Source organism: Lytechinus variegatus, chromosome 14 (assembly GCF_018143015.1).
Source record: "Lytechinus variegatus isolate NC3 chromosome 14, Lvar_3.0, whole genome shotgun sequence".
In the NCBI taxonomy this organism is placed as follows: domain Eukaryota; kingdom Metazoa; phylum Echinodermata; class Echinoidea; order Temnopleuroida; family Toxopneustidae; genus Lytechinus; species Lytechinus variegatus.
Window position 1 is genome coordinate 8,960,809 of NC_054753.1, and position 26,312 is coordinate 8,987,120.

At 36.7% G+C, this 26,312-nt stretch overlaps 1 protein-coding gene across 2 annotated transcripts in view; it reads right to left on the minus strand.

Moving 5' to 3' along the window:
- Positions 1-4,134: 4,134 nt before the first annotated feature.
- The window catches only part of LOC121427727 (E3 ubiquitin-protein ligase MIB2-like), a 31,249-nt gene continuing 9,071 nt past the window's right edge, over positions 4,135-26,312 (minus strand). For both annotated transcript variants that reach the window (XM_041624265.1, XM_041624264.1), the window contains exons 7-18: positions 24,816-24,926; positions 24,010-24,145; positions 22,583-22,746; positions 21,506-21,654; positions 19,367-19,523; positions 18,440-18,594; positions 17,426-17,552; positions 15,690-15,899; positions 10,480-10,655; positions 9,042-10,026; positions 6,525-6,618; positions 4,135-4,487 (exon numbers count right to left, since the gene is read on the minus strand). In XM_041624265.1, the coding sequence (XP_041480199.1) occupies positions 4,225-4,487; positions 6,525-6,618; positions 9,042-10,026; positions 10,480-10,655; positions 15,690-15,899; positions 17,426-17,552; positions 18,440-18,594; positions 19,367-19,523; positions 21,506-21,654; positions 22,583-22,746; positions 24,010-24,145; positions 24,816-24,926 (2,727 nt within the window). In that variant the 3' untranslated portion in view covers positions 4,135-4,224. The remainder of the gene's footprint in view (positions 4,488-6,524; positions 6,619-9,041; positions 10,027-10,479; positions 10,656-15,689; positions 15,900-17,425; positions 17,553-18,439; positions 18,595-19,366; positions 19,524-21,505; positions 21,655-22,582; positions 22,747-24,009; positions 24,146-24,815; positions 24,927-26,312) is intronic.

Consider the following 26,312-nt stretch of genomic DNA (forward strand, 5'->3'; position numbering starts at 1 on the left):
TTCGTAAAAATTGAAATATTGTATAATTCAAACAATAAAAAACAAAAGAAATAGTGAGTGAGTGACATCATCGACTCTCTCATTTGGATGTAACTGGCTCGTTCATATAACTATTTTGTTGAAAATAAGCGAAACTTTGAAATGTCATAACTTTCTTATTTTACATCCGATTTTGATGAAATTTTCAGCATTGTGCTTGTCTGATTTTTCTCTATTGATTCAAATCAACATTTTTCTGAGGTGGACTTGACCTTTAAATATCTAAAACATGGCAGAACCGGAGCACTTTAAATATGTTCATTTTCTGGTGGGGTTCACAAACGTTTGAGCACAACTGTATATAGGATGAAATGAATTTTATTTATATAATTTATTAATAGCACAATACCCACAATAAAAATACAGCAAAATGATTCTGAAAAAGATCAAAATATAGATGGACTTTTAAGATCTATACCACATTATTTCCATGTAAACATATATTTTCAAATATATATATACATTCCTTCCTTGGTTTTATATAATCTATCATACATTTTATGCCAATGTCATATACTATTAAAATATTTGATGTTAAATTAAATCTTTTTAGAAATTAATATTGGCAAGATAAAATCAGAAGGCACTTTCCTCCTGGTTAGATAAGGCATAATCAAATACAGTCAAACCTGTGTTAGTGGCCACATGTCTATAGTGGCCACCTGCCTATAGTGACCACTAAAACCAATTCCCATAGCAGCCATCTGTCTATAAAGGCCACATTTTGTGTTTCTCTTGGATGGTCACTACAGACAGGTTTCACTATATATGATTCCCATTTAGGCAATTGTACAGAAAAAAAAAATTCATTTATTTCATTAATTCATGTAAAATGTCAGACTTTGTTGCTCCCAATGGGAGTCACTCTGATGCTCCAAATAATTTTATTAAAGTATAGAAACTATTTGTAATTATCGATAATGCATTCAATGAAAATTTCTTAGTTTCATTTCAGAATTACAGTGTCAAACACTATTTCTTAAAACTAAGGTTCGGTTCTGGTGCAGAAATCTAATTTCGATAGGAAATGGTAGGAAGCAATCCTAAAGTGTTGATAATACCTCAAATGATTATTTAACAGGGTTCGATTGAAATAATTCAATCATAATCTGTAAAAAGGATCAAATATTTTGATTGAGGTAATTCAATCATAATCTGTCAAATATCTTTCTTTCTTTACTCTGATTCTGATAAAAAAGGCAAGTGAAAATGATGCATAGCTGGACATCAGAAAAGTTTGGTCCCACGATGCATATGAGATGAGAAAGAAAGTCATTTAATCATTGCAGCAATAGAGCTTTTCACTATGCAGACATGACGCCTGGGATCTTGGATGCATTTCAGTGTTGAATCAACAGGACTTGGTCCAAACTTAAAGGGGAATGAAACCTTTTGAACAAAGAGGCTTGTGTAGAAACAGAAAAATCAAAGAATAAGAATAAAGAAAGTTTGAGAAAAATCGGACAAATAATGAGAAAGTTATGAGCATTTGAATATTGCAATCACTAATGCTATGGAGATCCTCCCATTGGCAATGCGACAAGGATGTGTGATGTCACTGATGAACAACTTTCCCTTTGGTGGACTATAAAATACCCTTAAAATGTCTCTTTTTACTTTTTCTTATGATGATACAAACTCTTTATCCAAGATGTATTCTTAAAAAATATGTATTACATGCCCTCATGTAGAAAGAACACATGATCTATGGATAGATGTGATAAAAGAGGCAATTCAAGTGAAATATATACTAAAGTAATGGGGAGAGTTGTTCACAAGTGACATCACACATCTTTGTCGCATTGCCAATTTGCTATTTCCATAGCATTAGTGATCGCAATATTCAAATGCCCATAACTTTCTCATTATTTGTCCAATTTTTCTCAAACTTTTGTTGATCTGTTTCTTTTATTTTTCTGTTTTCACACAAGCTGTCTTGTTCCAATGGTTTCATTCTCCTTTAAAGTCAAGATGTGGAAAATGGTGGATTTAGAAAGGACAATATAAACCAAGTTCCACAAGAAACTGATTTTTTTTTTACAAGGCCTCTGTCTTAATTCAAAATAGTCAAGATGAACAATATTTTTAGCCAGGCTAGCCTTAATAATCTTTACTTAGCACATGTCAATATTTGAAGGCGACCGCACACCTCACGATTAGTCTGCAACCCCATTTCAGAATTAAATGTAGTATAATTTGATGCTAATAAAATTTCACAATTGAGATAAAAAAAAAGTTTTCTCAAATCGTGACATAGTTTGGCTCTGAGTCATGTTGCCATGGTGATTACCATAGTCGTCAGTCTTTGTGAAATGAGGCCCTGGTCGAGACTAGTTAATGAAACACAGCAGTGTAATGCTGTGTAATGTTCTAAATCATCATATGAATACCAATGTTCAAATCAGTGACTGTCTATGCTCTCAGCCTTCTTGGAATAAAAGCGAATTTAATATCTAGTCATAATGAAGTCAAAGCAGTTGTACGACTGGCTACAATTTGAAACTTATTTGGCTTTTACTCCAAAATAAAGGCTTGCAATCTTTCAAAATGGTTAGATCAGTATTCTTTCAATTAATTCTAACCTCAAATAAAATGATATATTCCATTCACATTTTCAGAAAATGAGCAAAATGCGATTTGTTCCAAAATCGGATCGCGAAAAGTCGTAAGGTGTGCGGTGGCCTTAAGAGATTGGTTCAATTACAGAGAGGCTATAGCCCCTCATCTTGTTTCTGAATATAAATTCACACACATATACTCATGGTGTTCAGATTATCTCCCACTTACCAAGGCATCCATCCGACTGGGGATCTGTACAAAGCTGTGTGATGGTTACACAGGCCTACCTACAACTGGCAGGCAAAAGATATTCATTCCAGCCAACCCATTCTCAATTTTTAAATTTGATATTGCTGATTGACACGAATGAATGAATATGATTGACAATCTAACACCGATTATATGGAGGATACCTACTGAACTTCCTATTTTCCACATTGGAAAGATATATCACTACTTTGGAACTATTTTTTCACTGGCAGAAGAATTAAGACCATTTTACCCTCTGAAGTGACGAATTTGACCCCGTCAGGTGTAGTCTTCATAAATGCCGATTTATTTTGAAAATGAGCTGGTGGAGGTACCCTTTTCTGGTCAAATATGGAATGTCAGACATGTATCTTATCCACTGGTAATTAACATTCAACCTTGGCATTTTCTCCTTATTTTTCATGAATTTTTGTAAATTGCAACTTTAACACACAAGTCTATGGGAAATAAATTAAGCCTGTGAAACCTGATTGTTTCAGTCATTCAAAATTCTAACGTTCACTTCCTGTTGCTTCTGTCTGATGGAGCCAATCACAAGATACCAGTGAAGAACATGTGTAATAAACCAGGAAGTTTGTTAATCCCATCCCATTTTCATTGGTCTTTTCTTCTGCCATTTTGTGACTTTAGATTCTGAAACCACTCGATGTGAGAGGCTATAGCCTCTCTGTGACTGAACCAATCTCTTACATTATTGACATGTGTTTCATGAAGATTATTGAAGCTAGCCTGGGTAAAAATACTGTTCATTTTGACTGAATGGAATTTTTGCAGTGCCCTTGCAAAAGTTTGACCAGTCTTTCTGAACCCAGTTAAGGTTGAATTGTGACTCATTGAAGCCAGTATTGTCATTCCTAATATACACGTATTGTTGTTTCTACTTGGAATGCACTGCAGTGTTTCATTAACTAGTCTCGACCAGGGCCTCATTTCACAAAGACTGACAACTATGGTAATCGCCGTGGCAACAGGGCTCAGCAGCCAATCCATATCATGATTTGAGAAAACTTACTTTTTTTATCTCCATTGTGAAATTTTACTTGTTTTGGGTAACTTTTCACTTCGAGGCTACAAGCTGCATCGTCATAGATGACGTAGTAGTTGATGATGCAGTATTGTATAACACCAGGGTTTCTGCAGTAGTTACCATAATGGTAAGTCTTTATGAAATAGGGGCCCACATTTCATGAATAATGTCAATGTCTATATTTACCATCAAAGTAAACTAGAAAACCTGGAACAATTATTGACCAGTGAGTGAGTGTGAAATCAGTGAGCACAATATGGAAGATAATCATAAAAAAAAACACCAAGTAAGGACATTGTATAAGATACTAATCGCAGAGCAACAGTCCCTCAATACATCTTAATTTTCTTTGTGATGGGCCGTCTACAAAATGGACAATCATCAATGGATTCGGAGCAACTTTCACAAAGAGAATGTCCACACAAGAAGACAAATTCCCTTCTCTGATCAATACAGACTGGACACAGCACCTCATCCTCCAACTTCAGGTTCTTCTGGATGAGAATTGACTTGGTCAGCTCGCTGTCTGGCTCAAAGATCTTTCTCCTTGCCCCCGATGGATGATCTCCCGTTGCGCCCTTTGCAGCAAATGCTGTAGATAAAAATGGGAGTATACAGGCATTGAATGGTGCTCACACTCAAGACTACAGAACTAGGGCTGCATGATATGATCATCAACATAATAACAAAAAATTTAGGGCTTTTGTATAGCACACAAATCTACATTTTGGTTTGCTCAAGGTGCTCTTGTATTACCAAGGCTAAGCTAGTTCACCGATTCTGGTGCTCGTAGCTCTTTGAGGAATTACTTCCTCCTGGTAATCATTAACCTCACCTGGGTAGAGTGCAGGATATTCCAACGTAACTGGGAATCGAACCCACGACCCTCTGTTTCAAAGTCCCAGAGACTAGTCTATGGGATAATATTGGAATATCATGACATTAAACTCCAATGAATAGAGGAAATAGAGGGTTTGTAACATTCTGCCTAGATCACAATACTGTAAACAATTGAAAGATTGAAGTGTTTCATAATATTTTTTTAAAAATCTGCCTTGAAATGCTCTAAAAACACATCCTTTAGGCATTACCCTAATAATCCAACTCATAAAGGTCTCAGGGAAAGAGTCAAAGAAAGTCATTTCTAGTCAATATTTTATTCCTCATTTTCAAATCTGTTAGTCTTGATAGCTTAAAAAGTAGGATGTGAACATTGACTTGAGAATGTTTCATAATTATCGGTATATTGCCATATTGTGGGTTTTTACAGCTGATCACAATCAAAACCCCAAACAATAATAATTCACAGCCCTGAAGGCAACTTCACATGTATAAGTAACCCTTGGGCACCAGTCTACTTGGGATAAGTATCCGGGGCACCCGGACAGTCGTGTGGTCCAGTGGTTAGAGCATTGGACTCATAATCACAAGGTTGTGAGTTCGAATCCCAACTCTGCCATTGTCTCCACTTTGATAAAAAGGCCCAAGAGTGATATCTGTCATCTATTACGTCAGCCACTATGACTGATTTACCTAGACGTAAAATGTTTCCAAGGTAATTGGTTATATACCAGCTTGGCGTTTACCAGCAGAAAGTGCTGTCCTGCCGAGTTCCTACGGGAGTTACCACAAACAGAAACAGTTGTCCCAAGGAAAACTACCCCTTAGACAATCACCCGAAGAATTTTTGTATGTTTAGACAACTACCATCCTTCCAGATATGTAACCCTGACAACTATTTGTCCAACAAAGACAATTAGCATCAGGACAATCACCTCAAGAAAATAAACTCTCTATATGATTACCATCCCTCAAGATACCTAAACCTGGTAACTATCATCCCCGAAATGACAATTTCATGACGGTTTTAAGAAATACTCTCTTTATATTACACCCTGTGTTAATACACCCTGGACAGCAATCCTCTTGGGGTAATCATCATGGGCACCATGACAATTTACACTGGACAACCATCCCAAGAAAATAGATCCTGTATGTGACTTCCACCCCTCAAAATATTTACCCCCGACAACTATCCTCCCAAAAATGAAAATTTCAGTTTGGATTTTTAGATATACTCTCTGGACATTACAACCTGTTTACATGCATGTACCCCCTGAAAAGCCATCCTCTTGGGATAATTATCATGGGCACCAGGACAATCGAGACTTGACAATTATCCCAAGAAAATAAACCCTCTATACGACTTCCACCCCTCAAAATATTTACCCCCCAACAACTATCATCCCTAAAATGACACTTTCATGATGGATTTTAGAAAAACTCCAGGGCACCTTAAAGGCAATGGCCATCCCGAGACTACCTTCCCCCAAGAACAATTAGCCCTTGAGACAACTACTACACCCCTTCTGCTTACTGGGTGAATACCCAGTTTGGGGAATAATCCTCTGTGATTCGCCTTGAAAAGGGGAAGACATTTCGGACGAAAATCTCAGTAGACCAAGAGATAGAGGGCAAGGTGGAGTCTAAGATTACTCAGCTACAATTTAAGAGCAGTAATGGGTCTGATAATTGTACATTAATCAGTTTGGGAGGGTCAGAAGGGATGTGGAGGTCTAGGAAGGGATGCTTTGGATAAAAAAATACATGTCAAATAAAAAACATTTACCTCCAGTTTTCGGTGTTTGTTGGCCCATACCAGGATCAGCGTTGGAATACACTGGAAATAGCCGACTCAGCTTCAAAACAGACTCCACTTTTTGCTAATTTAGATTAAAGATAAGAGAGAGAATGTGCAGAGTAAATAAACCAAAGGAAGGGCATTCGCAACAGGAAATAAAAAGGACTCAGAATCAAGTTATTTGCGGTTTTAGATGCCCATAGTTGCACATTCCATAATTTACAAAATCTATCATTTAAAAATAAAGTATAAATGAATAGGTTTCTATGCAGCCATGAGGTCTCTGTAACACAAAATTTGCAAATGATCTCTATGGGGCAATTGCCTAATGAGACAATCATTAAATGTGCAGTTACTGTAGTTCAGACCCTTCTCAAGACCCAATGGCCAGTATTCTGAAGTCGGGTTTAACTTAAACTAGGGTTTAAAGTTGTTGTTTAAGTATGGATAGCCAAAAGTATCAACTTTTTGTATTAAGTTGTATGCTATGTTTACTGTGCTCTTTCCTGATTCATTGATGGTGAAGACAATCATTTATCTATACTTCCTAGACAACTATGAATAATTTGAAAGCCAAATGAGCTGAAGTATGATATCTCTACTGTTAGTGATTTATGTAACAATTGGCTATCCATACTTAAACCATGCCTTTAAACCTGAGTTTAAGTTAAATTTGCTGTCAGAATACAGGCCAATAAGAATATTTTTTTAAATTGAATTTATTACCAAATATACCTGTCAGGTACAACCATGGAATTGTACATCAAGTATAGCAAAACATTTGGTAATTGGAGCTAACACAATAGCAATGATGCTAGTTGAGGTTAGCCCCAAATAATGTCATTATCATAGTTTAAACAAAAATTTGAACTAAATCGCAATATTGTCCACCAAATGCAGTACTAATTCTACTTACTACTGATGCAGAATAGATATTTCGTATTTTCAATCCATTGCAGATCTTTGTATTTTGGGGCCTTGGATAAATAAACACAACTCCATCACTACAATAGCTCTTTCAAAAGATGTGCAAGTTATTTATTAGAGAATTAAATGATTTTACTTGTTTAGGGTTTACCCTACCTAGAGGTGATCACTGTCGATCAAAAATATATTTATTTCAAATAATTTGATTATTTTCTGTTATTGTGTTTATATATCACTTTTGGGTTAGCATCAGGCAATATGATGTTATTCGGGGAATACATATCACATTCACTTTAGAGGTAATACCGTATGAAATGAAAATAAAATCTATCCATTTTAGGGACTGTGACTTTTCCGTTTAGACAAAATACAGTGCGTATCAAAAAAAAATTTACACTTAGAAAAAAATCCTGAGTCAATGTCTGTAAAATCATACATTTGTAATATCTTGAAGATTTTCCCACATTTTAATATTGGTACAGATCCATTTAAACAAATTACGAAGTAACTGTCTAAAAATATTTCCGCTTGAGTGAACACCACTTACTTTTGAAAAATTAGTGATAAATGATTTTCGCAGAACTTTGAAATAGTTATACGAATAAAAATAGACCTTAATCATGAAGAACACATGGAATTTAGCCAATAAAATTGAGTTGAAGATATCTTTTACCCTTTTTAATTTGCTTCCTTGCCCAAAACACTTCGAAGAGTGCACTGCGCCCCACCCCACTCCCCCACACACCGAGGCCATCGTGATGATATTTGCTTTACACCGAGCTTTGATTTACATGAAATGGCTTAGGCTTGATTTTCATTTTGTTAATCATTGTCAAGCTTTGAAAAGTATGGAGAAACAAGTATTACATGAAAAATGAAATGCAAACCCACTTTAAATGATAAAAACTTAGTGAAAACTTTTGTTCAGATTTCGTTACATCCTCAGATCCAGCTGGCACAAAAAGGGGAAAGGTTGTGCTTACGAAGTGTTGAAATTTAAATTTGGGTGGCAAAATTGATACAAAATATTTGAATGTATCAATTCATTACAATTGACAAAACGTGCAATGGGAATTGTACGAGAAATGTTTTGCAGGGTAAGTTTAATTTCGCCCTTTCCCCTTGACACAGCGTGAAAACGAGCATTTCTGCGAGCTTTACAAAAATGGACAGTGCTCACTCAAGTGTAACATTCTGTCAAAACTTTTACTTTCATTGGATAGATGAGACCCAAACCCAAGATTATATGTGAAAGAATTACCCACCTGTTGTAAATTTTTTAATTCCCAGGGCTTTTTCAAAGTGTAAACTTTTTTTTGATACGCACTGTATAATTTTTTTCCCATTTCTGAAAACCTCTGATACCATTTCCGGCTTGATCTAAAAGGACATTGTGTTTTGTCATAGAAAATGTCCAGCAAAAAGAAAAAACACTTCTACTTGGCAAATGTATTCTCAATGAATTTCACAAGAAAAGTAAAGAACCATAACCGATTTTCCGTTTTGAGTTACTGGTACAAAGAAAATCACTGTCCCTATCTTTTGTAGATTTGACATTTTAGCGATATATTTGCTTACCCTGCACCCGGCCTCAGGGCATAGCTGGAAGCACTTGGCGCAGTTCTCACAGACGATGGTGTGGTCACAAGGTTTGAACTGACCATCGGCGATGTTACCACAGCGCAGCAGACATTGTTCTAGATTGGGAGTCATGGTGGTTGGAGTAGGGGTAGACCGGTATGGTAGGGGTGAAGGCGAGGCATCCGAGGATGGATCCTGACGTGGTGATCGTTGAGGAGTTAGGTCAAGACGTGGGGTGGGACGATGGATTGGTCTGTCTTGACCTACTCGGGAAGGAGCCTGTGCTATGGCTTCAAACTGACATTCTTTTCTCGCTTGCATTTCGATGTGATCTATAACCTGTTCTGGGATGCGAATAGGAGCATGATAGTGCCCTGGAGATACTCTGTTAGGGTCAGGAAGTGCTTCATGAATGGCCAAAAGCTGTTTCTCTTGTTTGAGGATATGCTCTGGTGTTTGTCCTCGGTTATCCTTGCGATGTCGGTCAGCGTCAAGATCCCCCAAAATCTGCATCTCCTCCATTTGCTGCTTAACAATATGTACTGGAATCTCACTACCAACCTCATCGCTTGGACGATGTTCCGGAGCAACGGTAGATTTACCAACATCTTCACTCCCAGGCATACTCCAGGATGGAGCAAGACGGAACTGCCTCTCTTTATCCCGCTGCATCTGGACGTGGTCCTGCCTCCCCCTTGCTTCACCATCATCACCCTTCTGTAGGAGTTCCTGGTGATCCACAACTCCAGAGCCCCGATCCAGATTCTCTCTCAGTCCACTGGTCCCCGTATCAACAAGCCGGTTATCTTGACCCTCCTCACCTAGGCTTAATCTATGCTGACGTTCATAATACTCAATTTTTTCTCGTTGTTCTCGCTCTCGCTGTGTTTCATTTCCTCTCTGCAGACCACCCGTGCCATCTTTTGGATGACGAGGCGGGGCAGAAGCAGGAAAGACTGTGGCAGTTTGCTGACCAGGACTCCTTTGAATAAATCAGAAATTTAGGAAAAATGAAACCAACACATGCTTACAAAGCAGAAAACAAATCAGCTATGTCATGAATTCATGAATGTTTGATGATCTGATATCTCAAAAAACAAATTGGCAACTCTGTGATGTAACATGACTTCCCATTTACTCTATATGCATGGTAAGCTAAACAATTTCATCAGTGACAGTGATGGGATAAATCATCTGTTCCGACATGATTTGGATGCACATATCTTCCTGAAGCTGAAATTCTCATCTTCATAAACCAAAAAATTATTTGCTTACAGAAAGAAAAGGGTGCACATTTCTCAATGAAAAAAGGCTGACTTGCTGAATTCACCATCAGAAATAAGCCCTTCCTGGAAGTGCATGTCATATGATTGATTTACAATAATCCTTATTTTCATGATAAAGAAAGATCTACTCTGATACTTCTCTGACCCACCCTCTATCTGTGACAAAGCTCTTGAGCACCGCATGAATCTTGGTATCTGGGACTATGTCAAGGGGAGTTTGACCTTTGTTGTTCACGTGACCCAGATCTGCTCTGTATTCAACGAGAAGACAGGCCAAAGCAAGGCCAGATGTCGCCACGGACTGATCAAGAATCCTGTCTTTGATCTAAAATAAAGAAAAATAAGAGAAAAACCTCTGAAAGACAATTCTACGAAATAACTTTTTTTGTATCTTCGACCTTAATTTTTCTCCATTATTATTTTACTTCATTAACTGCCGAAGTCAAGATCATGATATCTAGAGCATTAAATAAATGATTTTTTTTTTTTTTTTTTTTTTTTTTTTTTTTGTTCGTGTGGTAGCAGTTGGAGAGAGAGAGAGCTCCTTCTATTTTCATGATTTTATGTGGTACCTGGATTGGTTTGGGTTTTCATCTTTGGACATCATCTCATTTTTCACCTATAGACTTCATTTTTGAACTACATGTGAGTTTTTTTAATAAACTTCGTGAGATTTTTAGAACGTTTTCATGTGCAGTCAGTGTTGATTTTCGTCTTCGTAGCCTATTACAGTGTATACAGCCCCATGTACCAACGAACGTTACCTTACATTCTTCACATTTTTACATTTGCATAATAAACGGCACAGCTACGTAATATGTTGGTCACCATGGCGCCGCTATACTTTTTACTACTCGTCTCTGTTGCAGGAACTTTACTCTCTAACTCGGTCTCACGACATTCAGTATGTCATACTCGTCACCAGATATGTTACCTACATTGTCCCATCCGTTACTATAGCAACTCTACCGCAAACTTTAACATTCATATTTTATCTCATGGCGACATTCAACCTAACCCAGGTCCCCCAAATCATGAAACACATAATAGACAAACATTGAAACAAGTTTCTGGTATCACATTTAATGCAAGAAGTCTTCGAAATAAGATGGAAGAAATAGAACCTTTCCTCCTATCAAGATCATATGATATAATAAATATCACTGAAACATGGCTAACAGAACACGACACCGTAATGACAGGATTTGATGCATACCAAATTTTTCGACGCGATCGACCCAGTGGAAGGGGTGGGGGAGTTTTGGCTGCTATTATACCAGAGCTCTCTCCGAGGAGAAAACCGGATCTAGAAAAGGATAACATCGAGATGTTGTGTGTTGATATTACATCACGTTTTCATGTTAAATGGCTCCTTTGTGTTGTTTATCGCCCTCCTAATGCCCCAGCAGAGTTTTGGGATCATCTCCAGACAGCCGTTGATGATTTACAAGTTGCCTCAGCAGACTACCACGGCGTCATCTTTACCGGAGACTTCAACGTCAATTGGGCCAATCAGCATCTTCCAACCGTTCAACATCTGGAACGCATTACGTCATCCATGGACCTGTATCAGATGATCGATGACGTCACCCGGCGATCACCCGAAAACCCCCGCGTAGGAACAATAATAGATCTTCTATTTACTAATCGTCCACACTTAGTACTGGATGTGTGTACTCAAGCAAACCCAGTAACCAGCGATCATCATGCAATCTGTTTTAAGGTCAAGTTGAAAAAGTTGCCTCCACCCAAACAGATTTTGCGTGACTATCTACAGTATAAGAAGGCTGATACAGACCATTTAAATAACATTTTACATTATGCCCCTTGGGACTTATTTATGGATGCTGATAATATTGACGATTCTTGGGACGGCTTTATGGATATTTTTGATGCGGCGATTCGTGATTGTATCCCCCGAAAAAGAAGCCGTAATAACCGTTTAAGTCCCTGGATAACGCCTAACATTAAGAAAATGATCAGTAAGATTTCAAGATTGCATATGGCGGCCATCTTGGATTTGACCTAAAGATGACCTTAAATTGCAAAAATGATTACAGAAATCAGTTCAGTGTTTAAGATAGCCAAAGAGATAAATACCAACGACAGTTGGCACGCGTATAGGGACTTACGTAATCAAGTGAAAGTGTTGATAAACAAGTCATACTACTCATATTTAAATGAATTGCTATCAGACAAAGATGACAATAGGAAAAGGTTTTTTGCATTTGTGCGTAGTAAGAGAAAAAATCGTGCTCCCCTCTCAATAGATAACAATGGAATACCTGAGCATGAACCAAGCAAGATAGCACAGGTGTTTGCTAATTATTTCAGTACTATGTTCACCCCAGGTAGTACTTGTAATGATATTCCTGAACCAATATCAGATGTCGATGCTTTTGTACCATATTTACAGAATGTCAACATTTCTACATGCGATGTTTCTAAAGTGATACAAACCCTTCATAATGATAAATCACCCGGTCCGGATAATATTACTCCGAACCTCTTGAAAATGTGCTCGAATTCGATTTCCCCTGTTCTGTGCAAGTTATTTAACCATTCTTTGTCTCTTGGTCAATTACCAAAGTCTTGGAAGCAGGCTAATGTTTCCCCAATACACAAATCTGGAAATACCTCCTTACCTTGTAATTATAGACCGATTGCATTGACGTCCGTAGTATGTAAAGTCATGGAGAAAGTAATAACGAATGAAATCCAACAACACATATCAGAAAATTGTTTACTAAACCCAAACCAACATGGCTTTGTTAAAGGTAAATCGTGCGTCACCCAACTGCTAAATATCACAAACCATTGGTTATGTATCCTTGATGTACCATCCCCCCCAAAGATTGATGCGATATTTCTCGATTTCCAAAAGGCCTTTGACCTTATGCCTCATGATGTTTTACTACAAAAGCTAAATTCAAGGTATTTCATTTCAGGATCATTATGGCAATGGATAAGGTCTTTCTTATGCAATAGGGAGCAAAGGGTCATTCATAGAGGTGCAGTATCATCTTGGTTCCCTGTTTTATCAGGTGTCCCACAAGGAAGTGTGCTGGGACCGACCCTATTTAATCTATTTATTGACGACATCCTCACTCAAACTATATCACCAATTGTACTCTTCGCAGATGATACACTTATATATAGACCCATCTCGAATAACCACGATATTCAAATTCTCCAACATGATCTGGACAAAGTCATTGAATGGTGTGCAATTAATAAAATGCGAATAAACGAAAAAAAGACAAAGGTAATGCGCATTACTTGCGCTAGGAATCCTGGTATTCCCACTTATACCCTTAACGATACTATAATCGAACCAGTGTCGGAATTCAAATATCTAGGTGTCGTTTTGAATAACAAGTTGACGTGGCACAACCACGTCGAATATATCTATCGTAAAGCAAATCGAATGCTAGGCTTTGTTTTTTCGGTTACCAAATCACTAGCACCCCACACAATATTTTCTATTTATAAATCCCTCGTAGTTCCAATACTAGAATACGGTCAGCCAGTCTGGCATCTGCACACACAACTTTTGATAAATAAAATTGAATCAATACAGCGTCGAGCTACCAGAATTGCATTAAAACAAAGGCGCCAACAAATGTGCTATGATGACCGACTACAGCTCTTAAATTGGCAATGTCTACATTCTCGCCGTAAATATTGCCTTATCTCTTATGTTGTTAAGTCATTGTTCCGTTTAATTGAATGTACTACTGTTGGGCGTGCCATTTCGGTAAATACTCGCCGAACTGGTGAGGTGAGGTTCGTCCACCTCCGTGCGCGGACTCAGCGGATGCATGGTTCGGCAATCAATGCATTTCCCCGTTATTGGGATGAGCTCCCCGAGTCCTTGCGCACGGGGGTGGTCGAGACTTCCTTATCGAGATGGCTTGCAGCGCTTGGGCGTTACCTCCGCCAGCGCCCGATTTAAGCAAGTTGTTAAGTGTTCAATACCATAGAAATTGTTTAGTGTTTAGTCTAGTCTAGTGTTCCTTAGAAGTTAGTCTTATTTTAAGTATTATCATTTTGGGTACGTTCACAATTCCTTTGCCTGTGTCACCTTTTCCTTTCATTATCACCCCCCCCCCCTCTCTCTCTCTCCCACTCTCTCCTTTCCTTTATCTTGGTCAACTTCATTCAGCTTAATTTCCCTTTCCCGTCATTTCCACTCATTTTCAGTTACAAGTAACTAAATTCATTGATATATTTCATTAATCGCATGCTATACACCCCTTTACAATTATGAGTATTTTATTGTTAAGTTCTTAATATAAATATATTGTAAATCAACCATTGAAATTGGGACAGGAGGCTTTATGCCACAGTAATTAAGTTAACTTTTTCTGTCCCTGGCGTTCCAATGGTTGGTATTTCTTATTTTGTATTGTTTACACTGAAATGTATTTTCGAATTTTATTTGCCGAATAAATAATAATAATAATAATAAAAAAAATAATAGTAAAATAAGAAAGTTATGACATTTTAAAGTTTCGCTTAATTTCACAAAACAGTTATCCTGGTTGGTATGCAAATGAGGAGAGTGATGACATCATCCACTCACTATTTCCTTTGTATTCTATTATAAGAAATATTCTAATTATCTCCTCATTGTCATGTGAAACTGATTAATTACTCCCTGAACATGTGGAATTGGCATTGTTTAATACTATATGATTTAGTAAAGTTGGTCTCTACAGTCAAATATGTAAAAAATGAAAAATTGTATAATTCAAACAAAAAAAACAAAAGAAATAGTGAGTGATGGACATCATCTACTGACTCATTTGCATGTCACTGAGTTGTGCATATCACTGTTTTGTGAAAAATAAGCGAAACTTTAAAATGTCATAACTTTCTTAGTTTACATCCAATTTTGATAAAATTTTCAGTGTTATGCTAGTATGATTTTCTCTATTCATTCAAATCAACATTTTGCTGGGGTAGACTTGACCTTTAAGAAAAATTACACATACAGGGGTTGGCATTAATACATGTAAGCTAGTGTTTCATAATGAACAAAGACAAAAACAACAAAATTTTATAGGGATTGCTCACTGACAAAAACAAAATAAGCTTTATTTGACCACATAACATTGGTCAACTTGGCAATAATTATCAGTTTCTTTTTACTGAGTAGAAAAAAAATGATAATGACCAGAGAGAAGGTTGAAGTAGATATACATGATTAAAACTAATTGACAAAATCATAAATGTTAACTTTGATTGAAATATAGATGATATTGTACATGCCCAATTTGTTGCTGATTTTAAGATATCAAAGCAAAAAATTCACATTTTAAGTCTACTCCATTTTCTCCTAAACAGGTTCACTGACCTTTTGTATGAGTAACGTTTCGGTGACATCCTGGAATATGACCTGCCTCAAGAGGGCGACGTGCAAGCTGGTGTCTCCGTCGGCATCAGGTAAGTTGACGTCAGCCCACAGCTTCAGAAGCACCTCGACGGTCTCCACGTGACCCGCCCCCACAGCCAATAGGAGAGGAGTTTGTTTGTCCACAGTATATTCGTCTACACTACACTCTCCCTGGGTGGAGAAAACGGATGGGATTCTAGTATTATAACCATAATTTGATTATACTGGTCGCCCTTTCACACAGTAAAATAATCCTTATTTGAATGATTCTACTGAAAAATAAGGCTAATGACAAATTTTTAGCACGTGTGAAACGAAACTAGAAGATAATTAGAATCGCAAATCACAATCACTAATTCAAAGCCTACTCTGGTGGTGAATTCCAGTTAAGTTTCACTCAAATTACAGGACGAATTTTGCGTGTGAAAGGCTTGACCTCCAAAAACATCTTTTTGGGGGTGGAGCGTATGTGACTTTTCAAGCACTTCCTTTGATAATACAATTGTCATGCACTCATCGTAGTTTGCATTTGCGATGCAGTGCTTAGATCAACAAGTCACCAAGGACACATACCACCTTCGCTCGGTAATTTGAATTCAAATCACAGTTTTTGAGCGTGTGAAAGGTCCGATGATTCTAAAGACGAAATGCAATTTTCATTACAATGATGATTCCAGATTCATGTGTGAAATGGTCATAAGTTCACTAAGGGGTGTTGAAAGAAAATATTTGGAATCAATTGCAAACTTAAGTGATTTTAACAAAAGCAAATCAATCTATACTTGTTGATGCAAGAAGCAGACCATCAATTGCAAATTGACAATTAATTGCAAGGATTATGATTGACTTGGCAAACTCAATTTGACTTGTAATCGATTCCAAGTTTCAACAGACCACACTGCTATGTAGTGCCAGTTGTCAACTCATTCACCAAGTAAAAATTATATCAATGCTATGACAAAGAGTTGTCCAAAATTGATTGCGTTGTAAAATGAGAACATGGTAAAGGGGGTATAGAATGAGATACAATAAATTATCTGGTTAATTACTTTTGCCATGAATATTGAAGAATTTAGATTAAACCTAGAGGAAAATGCTTGTTTAGTCTCGGGTTATACCCAAGTTATTATCAGAATACCAAACATATACCACCAAAATTATTGGAAAAAGTGGTCATTTGAGTACAAGAGAAGTTTAGGTTTACGCAATATAATTTTTTTTTATAAAACATTTTAGATTAACAACATTTCCATTCTAATACATGAAAGTTATATGAAAAGATGAGTTGTAGTGATATCTGCAGGAAATATATTTGAATAGTGATCAATCTGAGTGATTTTTTGAAAATGATATAAATCCATATTAACTTATTTTACCAACTGGGTTTAACCATAATGGTTTCAGTTTCAGTTTGATTTTTTTTTCTCATCTCCAATAGAACAGTAAAATATCCATAGAAATACAATTATAATAAACAATCAAAGCAAAAACAAAATTGTAATACGAATTAAATGGATCATAAAATATTTCTAGCTGAAAATAAGATATCAATGTTGGAAACGGGGAGGTCCACTGTGAAGCTAGTAAATCATGGACCCCTTGGATAGTGTTCGACTATCTGAAAATCAAACCCTCTGCCAGTCAATCAAGCAGACGCAAACAGAAAGAACAGGCAAAAATTCCATCTGAATACAAACCTGGACTATCAATATCCTCACTATATCCTCAAAATTATTTCTTGCGGCAATGTGAAGGGCAGTTTGTCCATCGACGTTACGAATACCTGCCAGTTCTTTCTCTATGGTTAAAATCATTGTGACGGCACTGTAATTAAAAAAAAAATCAAAGATGATTTCTTACTCATTATCTTTGTTTACATCAGCATCAACATCGCCTTAACGTCATCATCGTCATCATCATCATCATCATCACTATCATCTTCATCATCATCACCAACAACACCATCATCATCGTCATCCTCTTTACCATCTTCATCATCATTACCAACAACACCATCATTTTTATCATCATTATCATTACCATCATCACCATGATCACAGTCATTAACATCACCAACATCATTATCACAATCATTATCATCACAGTCATCATGCCAACTAATATCAACATCATTATCATCATACATCACCATTATCTTATCAACTACATGTATCATCATCACAATGGCAATCATTATTACCATCAACATCACTATCATCCTCAACAATGATATCATTATCAAAACAACAGCACACTTATCATTCATTTCATCAAGAATGAAACTGGGAATAAAATGAAAAACCCTACCCCAACTGCATATAGAATGCAAGAACAGGGCCCTGTATTACAAAGAGTGGTGATTGATCCAATCAATCACAACTATGGAAAGCCAGCAATGTCAACATCTCTTATGCATCTTTGTTAAAAATATTTTCTAACTATGATGTATAATCATGCATTCAATGTTTTCTTGAAAATTCACTGTTCTCTTTGTTTACTAAGGACATTGTGTAAATTACCTGTAGAAAAAATTATGACATTGATGGATTTCCGTAGAGTTATGATTGATTGGATCAATCGTAACTCTTTGTAAGACGGGGCCCAGAAAATCAATTGGTAATGAAGGAAAGAAAGAGGATGGTATCAAAAATTCGCTATGTCCCAACCTGTCTTTCTGAAACCAACTCTTTCCTACTTTCAAACAAACTCACTTGATATTCCCTTTCATGGCGGCCCATTGAAGAGCGTTAAACTCTCGCTTGTTACTCAGTCTGAAATTTATGCCCCCTCTGGTCAAGAGAAGAGATAGAACTGACTTGCTTTGACCGCTGATGGCATCGTGAACGGCTGTATCACCAAAGTTATCCTGCGTGATTTACAAAATCATAACCCAATGCTGATGAATGCTCTAAAGCAAGAGTCCAATGACTAGGGCAATAATTTATCTGTAAAACGCTTTCACATAAAAGCAGAATATCGCTATTATTAGGTATTTTAAAAACACTGCTTCTTTAAGGAATACATTTATAAAACTTTGAAGCTAACAAACTGTTTTGATTCGGGATGCATTTGCACAGATCGTAATGCAGAAAATCATCCCCCTCCCCCCAGGTATTTTTATATCTTCATGGCAAATGCAGCTATGGAAGGTAACCACCCTTTGGCATTTCCTACTTCCCAACAATATTTATCATTTATCAACAATTTTTAGTCGAAGGAAATCAAAACGATATAAGTCAAGACCCAAGACCAGGAACAATTTGACCTGTTCCCTTTATTTGCAATTCAGATAATTCTTTAAAGCTGAGTTGGCCCATTCTAATGAAAATGTTTTCATTTCAATTATTCCAGGAATTATTTTGTACTTGGTCTATTCATGACGTGAAATAACAAGAACAGGGAATATATTATTATGTATTGAATCAGAAAATTAGAAAAAGTATTAGAGTGAATTTCAAAAATATTGATAATAAAGAAAATTATACATATTCTTAGAATTTTGAAGTTCATACCGTTGACAACTATTGGCAATGTAATTTGAAACTGCGATATAATTTTATCAGGACTCAACACCGATGGGAATGACAGAATGTACCATGTCACTTTTTTTAACGTTATAGGACAGTTAAAAAACATACCTGTATATTCAAATTGATATTGTACTCCAAGAGGATTTTAATACATTCTATGTAGTTTCTTGTAACCGCCTGGTGTAGGGCTGAGCGTCTCTCATTGTTTACAATGTTCACATTTGCTTCTTTCTGAAGAAGAAACTTGACGATCTCTGGATGGTTACTGAAAAGATAAAAATAACAATAATGATGATAACAAATATGAACATTTGTTGTACATTAATAATAATAATAATAGCCAATTTTTATAAAGCGCTTTTCCCAGAATGGCCCAAAGCGCGTTACAGCATATTATTACCCCGGTCATTGGATTCATTTCAATCCCGCACGAAAAGTGCACAATTTCCACTCCCTGGGGAGCATTCCTTGCATTCATTGCAGCCTCATTATGGCGCTGGCAAAATCAAACATACAATATCTTTCGCATCCTACCGGGTACCCATTTAGCACCTGGGTCGAGAGTGGCAAAGTGTGGATTAACGCCTTGCCAAAGGACGCTAGACCGCGGTGGGATTCGAACACACGACCCTCTGTTTACAAGGCGAGAGTCGGAACCACTACACCACGGCTCTTCCACAGATGGGGTCCAGGTGACAAAATTAGGATGTCATTGATCAAATTTGGAAGTACATTATTGTCCATCAGGAGTAGATGCTCATGGTGCATTAAAGGGGAAGTTCACCCTGAAGAAAAGTTTTTGTTGTAAAAATAGCAGAAAAAAAATCATAAGTATTGGCGAAGGTTTGAGGAAAATCCATTAAAGATTAAGAAAATTTCTAGAATTTCAAATTTTGGATTTGTGACGTCTTAAATGTTATGTGATATGAAATGTATAAATTTCAATTGTTTAACGATTCGTGATGATTTTATTTTGTTCTCTTTACAAGAATACATGTAGGTGTAAAATGAATTTATTTATTGATATATTAAAAGTAAAAACTATTTTCAATTTTCTTTGAATTAATTTGAATAATTTGAATTCATATGATATGTAGTAAACCTGCTTGCAAATGACATCACAAATCACATAATTGAAATTCCAATAACTTTTTTATTCTTTGATGGATTTTTCTCAAACCTTTCGCAATATTTCTAATTATTTTTTCTACTTGTTTTACAATAAAAAAAATTGTGTCAGGATGACCATAGACTTTAAAGAAATGAAATTGAAAAAAATATACTAAGAACAGAGAGAAGGGAGGTAAGAATTACATTTACTAGAAAGTTTGTCTAAAGATATAGAAAATACAGTAAAGCAAATAAACTAAATAAACAGACACATCTATAATATCTGAACATCTATCAGATAAAAACAATGAGGGTTTGAAATTTGTTTTCTCAGTGTGTCAAAGATTTAAATTGATTTATATGTCCAAAGTGGTGAAGAAAGACTATCAGGAAGTAAAAAGTTTGCAATATGTCATACTTACATACTTTGCAAACCAGTTGTCTATGGAAAATAAGTGGTCTATAAATTCTAGAGGAATTTAAGTTATAAGATGTGTATTGTCTGTTTTAAACCACAAAAATTGTTTATTTCCATCATTGAGTGGCAGTATCATAAGCTTACTTCATGAATAAGGCAAAGCCATCGTTGGAGAAAACAAACCCTTGTAACAAACCATGGGAAACCCAAATCATCCCAGGCCAGTTATTTAAGTATCCAAACATGACTTTTGTTTCTTGACCTCGATGGGTCCAAAAAGAACTAAACCACAATTACATACGCAGTGTGCCGATTCCGGCTCGCCATCCATGCTGTCATTTCTATTTCTCTTTAAATAGTTTCCTTATTTCGGGGCTGATTAAATTGAAAACAAATTAACATTGGATTTTCCAAATAAATATATATAAATATATCGCTAGATGCTCTCTGTTACAATATGAACCTTTTTTTTTTATTATAGTTGAGATTTCAAAGAAATAAAACATTTCCCACTATGTTCACATGAATACATAAATATGTGAAATATGCATTTTTACATTTTTTTTCTTTGAAAATGTTTTCAGGAGGATTAAGGTGGCTATAGTAAGAGCAACTTTGGGGACTTTTTCGAAAGCCCTAAAATGAAATTGGGAGGCCTGGCATCTCTAACAAAGCATATCAACTCCTTTCTTCTATAATTAATAAGAGAAGAAACATACCCATATACAGCAAACATCAGAGCCGTGTCTCCATCATCATCAGTAGCATCTAGATCAGCTCCGGCTGCTATTAACAGCTTGGCAACGTCCAAGAAACCTCCATACACTGCCAACTGTAGAGGGCTCTTGTCATCACACGTTGAATTAACCTGCATGGAAAGACGATGTTATTGTTCTCTTTGCTTCATCATCTGTTGGTTATTAGATGAAAATTTGTTACATTTAAATGTATTGACTACATTTTGTTCAATATTCTGAAATATGGGACAAATATGCATCCCCGGAAGGGTCTGTCGGGACGCCGGGAGAAAAATACGGGACGATCCCGGGAAATATGTGACGTCTGGTCACCCTGGTCTAATCGCCGATCGGTCTAATGCCCAGTTGGGCTAATCGTCACTTGGTCTAATTTCCATTTGGTCTAATTCACCCTTGGTCTAATGTCCATTTATTCTAATATAACATAATTCATTATTATCTATTTGATCTACAATTAACAAATATTATACGTAATGGATAAATATCATATGCATCATATGATTGTTTGTGTGTTTGAAGTTGTGTTTGTGTGGTGTCGAGGTTAGAGCATTTGACTCATGACCACGAGATTGTTGGTTTGAATCCCTGCTTGGCCACTGTCCCCACTTTCACAAAAAAAAACCTGAAAGCAATTTCCGTCATCCCTCAGGTCAGCCACTGTGACTGATTAACTTAGACGTAAAATGCTTCCTAAAATGTTTCCTAGGCAACTGTATATATCAGCTAGCCATTTTGCATCAGAAAATTGTCCTACCGAGCTCCTACAGGAGTTACTGTAACAGAAACATATAAAACAGAGGAGTGATTATTCAGACTGATCTATACTCCACTCCCTATTCAGGGCTCACCTTCACCAATAAGAAATTAACAGGTATCTTAATCTTACCCATTCTGGATGCCCTCTGAGAATCTCTCAGACATTCCTTTTGTTGCCTTGTGCTGCAGCAATCGCTATGACCTCAAACTGGTCCTTACTCTACTCACCCTATCCAACTCTCACTTTCACCAACGAGCAATTAAAAGGAGTCTAAGGCATACCCATTCTGGATGGCCTCTGAGGATCTCTCGGACATCCTTTTCGTTGCCTTGAGCTGCAGCAATGGCTATGTCCTCAGATTGGTCCTTACTCTTCTCCAGACCAACCCGCATACTGACCTCATGGATCTTGACATTACTCCTCTGGCCAGTGAACTTGGAGGAATCTGTCCACCAAGCACAAAATAAAAAGAAAGGACAATATTGCAGTTTATCACCCAAGTGACATTTACGTTTCATACAGAATTTCATATCAATTACAAATCTGAGTCAACCGTGCATCTGTAATATATATTACATGGGAAATTCCATTAATAACGTTTGTCGATGTTCCTTACTTCATATCAAAAGTTGTAATGCCGTCAAATTATCATGGTTTGATATGTTCACGTAGTGAGCTAAGTATGAAGTCAGACAAAATGGTTAACTATATTGTGGAACTGCTACCATGCGCTATCTGGACATGATGCTTCTTGATTTCCCTCTATTGGAACAAAAAATTTGTTACAGTACTTTGTCTGCTTGTGAATTAGAGCTACAAGAATGACAGCTTTACATTCCTCTCTGATGAATCAGGCAATGAAGATTGATTCATTGCCAATGGAAGTTTTACAAGACTCGGTTTCAGTAGCGACGAAAGAGGTGTCTTTCCATAATCAAGCGGTTAAAGCTTTGAATTACGAGATTATTGTGACAGTCCTACACTGAGAGGGCTATCTTACCCTGCTGGCTACCAAATTCTGTAATTCCCACAGGCTTTGCATAAGGAAAATCCGGTTCCAGTAAGCATTGGGTTAAGATTTGCAAGAACAGTAGATTGATATATGTTGAAGGGTTTATATCCACTTGGTATATGATGGTCTAATTCTCAGATCGTCTAACACCATCATAGCTAAACCTAATATGTGACATACTACCAATTTGGTCCAATTACCATTTGTTCTCGACATCCCTTGGTCTAACTATCCTTTAGGCTAATGCCCAGACAGTCTAACATCCACTTTGTCTCTTTTATATTTTGCACTTGTTAAATGAAAATTGTGGTTTATAATCAGTTAATCTAATCTTATAGAGTAAGAGGTGTTCGACCAAGTCGCTATGAGATGGAATGTGTCCAGCCTAACTGGAAATTATAAAAATGGTAAAAAAATGGATACATGGCAATTAGACCAAAATGATTAGTTGGCGAACTGGTTGCGGATGAACAAACCTTAGACTAACGAACGTAGAGGGCAGCAACACACGGCAGTGTTGCTTTTAAATTGTGCATATTGAGTGGACCTTCCTAAAAGCAATACCGCAAAGTGTTGCTGCCCTCTACGTTCGTTGGCTTAGACCTTGTGGGATTAGCCCAAATGGAAAGTAGACGAAGTGAGAGTTGACCAAATGGCAATGGACCATAGGAGGATGGCCAGATTCTAACACCATACCTGATGATCCACCGTTTCTTCTTTGACTGGGGATGCTATCCTTTGGAGCAGGACGTCGCTGTCCACTTTTATCGACCTCAATCCGAAAGTCGCCAGATTCATCAACTTCCACCAAACTCGAAGGTCTACGATGAACCTGAATGTAAAAATATTAGAAATTAATTCAAGAGTGTGCATTTTGTGTACTTATACTTAATTGATGATTGACTTCTACTTTTCTCTTTTTCTTTCTCTTTTCTTACTCCTCATCTAACTTCTTTTTCTTCTCCATTATCACTACCATGACTACTACTATCATGCTTATCACAATCATCATCAACATCATCCTAATGATGATGATGATGATGACCATCATCATCTCTGGCCTCTTCATTATTATTGTAATCACCATCTCCATCATCATTATCTTCATCATCATCATCATTATAATCATTATCATATCATCATCATCATCAACATCATCATCATTATCATCATCATCACCATCATCATCATCATTATCATATCATCATCATCATCATCATCACCATCATCATTATCATATCATCATCACTAACTATCATCATCGTCATCATCATCAGCACCATCATCATCATCATCATCATCACCATCATCACCATCATCACCATCATCATCATCATCATCATCATCATCACCATCATCACCATCATCACCATCATCACCATCGTCATCATCACCATTATCATCATCATCATCACCATCATCGTCATCATCATCACCATCACCGTCACCATCATCATCAACATCACCATCACCACCATCATCATCATCCTAACTATCTATACCTTTGTCAAAGCAGCTGGATGGAATATCCACATTCTGTTTCTATCTTGATACCAGACCTTGATGTCCTGGTTACTCGTAATATCTCGAATGGTCCCTGTCTGTCCTATTTCCTGTTTGAAAATAAAATAATACTAATAATTATAGTTGCTTATATAGCGCTTAATACTTACTTTGTCAGAAGTCTCTAAGCGCTTTACAGTATATGCAGCATAATTACCCTGGCTTTAGCAGTGCAGCTGTTACATGCGCTGCGTTTCAAGGAATAAATTCCTGCCAGGTACCCATTTACCTCACCTGGGTTGAGTGCAGCACATTGTGGATCAATTTCTTGCTGAAGGAAATTACGCCCTGGCTGGGATTCGAACCCACGACCCTCTGTTTCAAAGTCTGGAGACTAATCCACTGGGCCACAATGCTCCAAAGGTGTAATCTGTTGTCTAAAGGCCATTGCACAACTTATGATGTTCTGTGACCCGATATTTGCAACATAGGCCTACTCACATTATGAGAATATTGAGTAATGGAACATTTTTTTTTCTGTGCAACATTCTCGTATCATCGTGTGAATACTAAAATCTATTTATTTATTTACTTTTTTTCATTCATTCATTTATCTATCTATTTATTTATTTATTCATTTAGTTCATGTTTTATTCATGATAAAATAAGGGAGAGGGTAATTTGGTTCAGTTGTAAAAACTGCTTTACAACGGAGCCCTCCACCTTTACAAAGAGATGTAGAACATGAATATAATATATACATGTATAACACAAGTTATTATCTAAAAAGTACACATAAAAAAATCAAATTGACAAAAAAAAAATTCAATTTAATCATCACTGCAATTGAACGACTGGCTACAATTTGAAACTTATTTGGATTTTTCTACAAAGGCTTGCATTTGTCCAAAACCTTGTTATCAGTATTCTTACAATTAACTTGAACCTCAAATATGACATTCTTTACTTTTTTCATGCAATAAGCAAAATATGCATTCTTCCCTTATTGAGCCGAAGACCATTCACCCAAAAAATTGTACACCTGCATGGATGATACTTTGAAAATTACATGAGTGATTCTGTGTTATACACAAGCTATGGTACCCCAACTTGTGTCACTTTTCAGTATACATAAAATCACTATTGTAAAGACATTATCTTTATTTTAAAGTAGAAATATATTGAAAATCGTAAAACTGGAGAATCATGTATCACAATAAAGGAGAAAATAAGGAGAACACGATGGTGTACATCATTTATCATGGAGACGGATGAAACTCAGTTAATTGATAGTTTAAAGTTCTCTCTCTTAATGCTTCAAACACGCAGAATTACGTCCGCGAAATTGGGGATTTTTTATGACGTCACTGTCTGTACGAGAGGCGTGATTGGCTCTCCCACGTGAAGCTCCACTTGCATGCAAAACCTGTTGCAAGGGTACATTTTCTCCACATTGTCACTGAATACTTCGATCCCGAAATGATCGAAAGAAAACC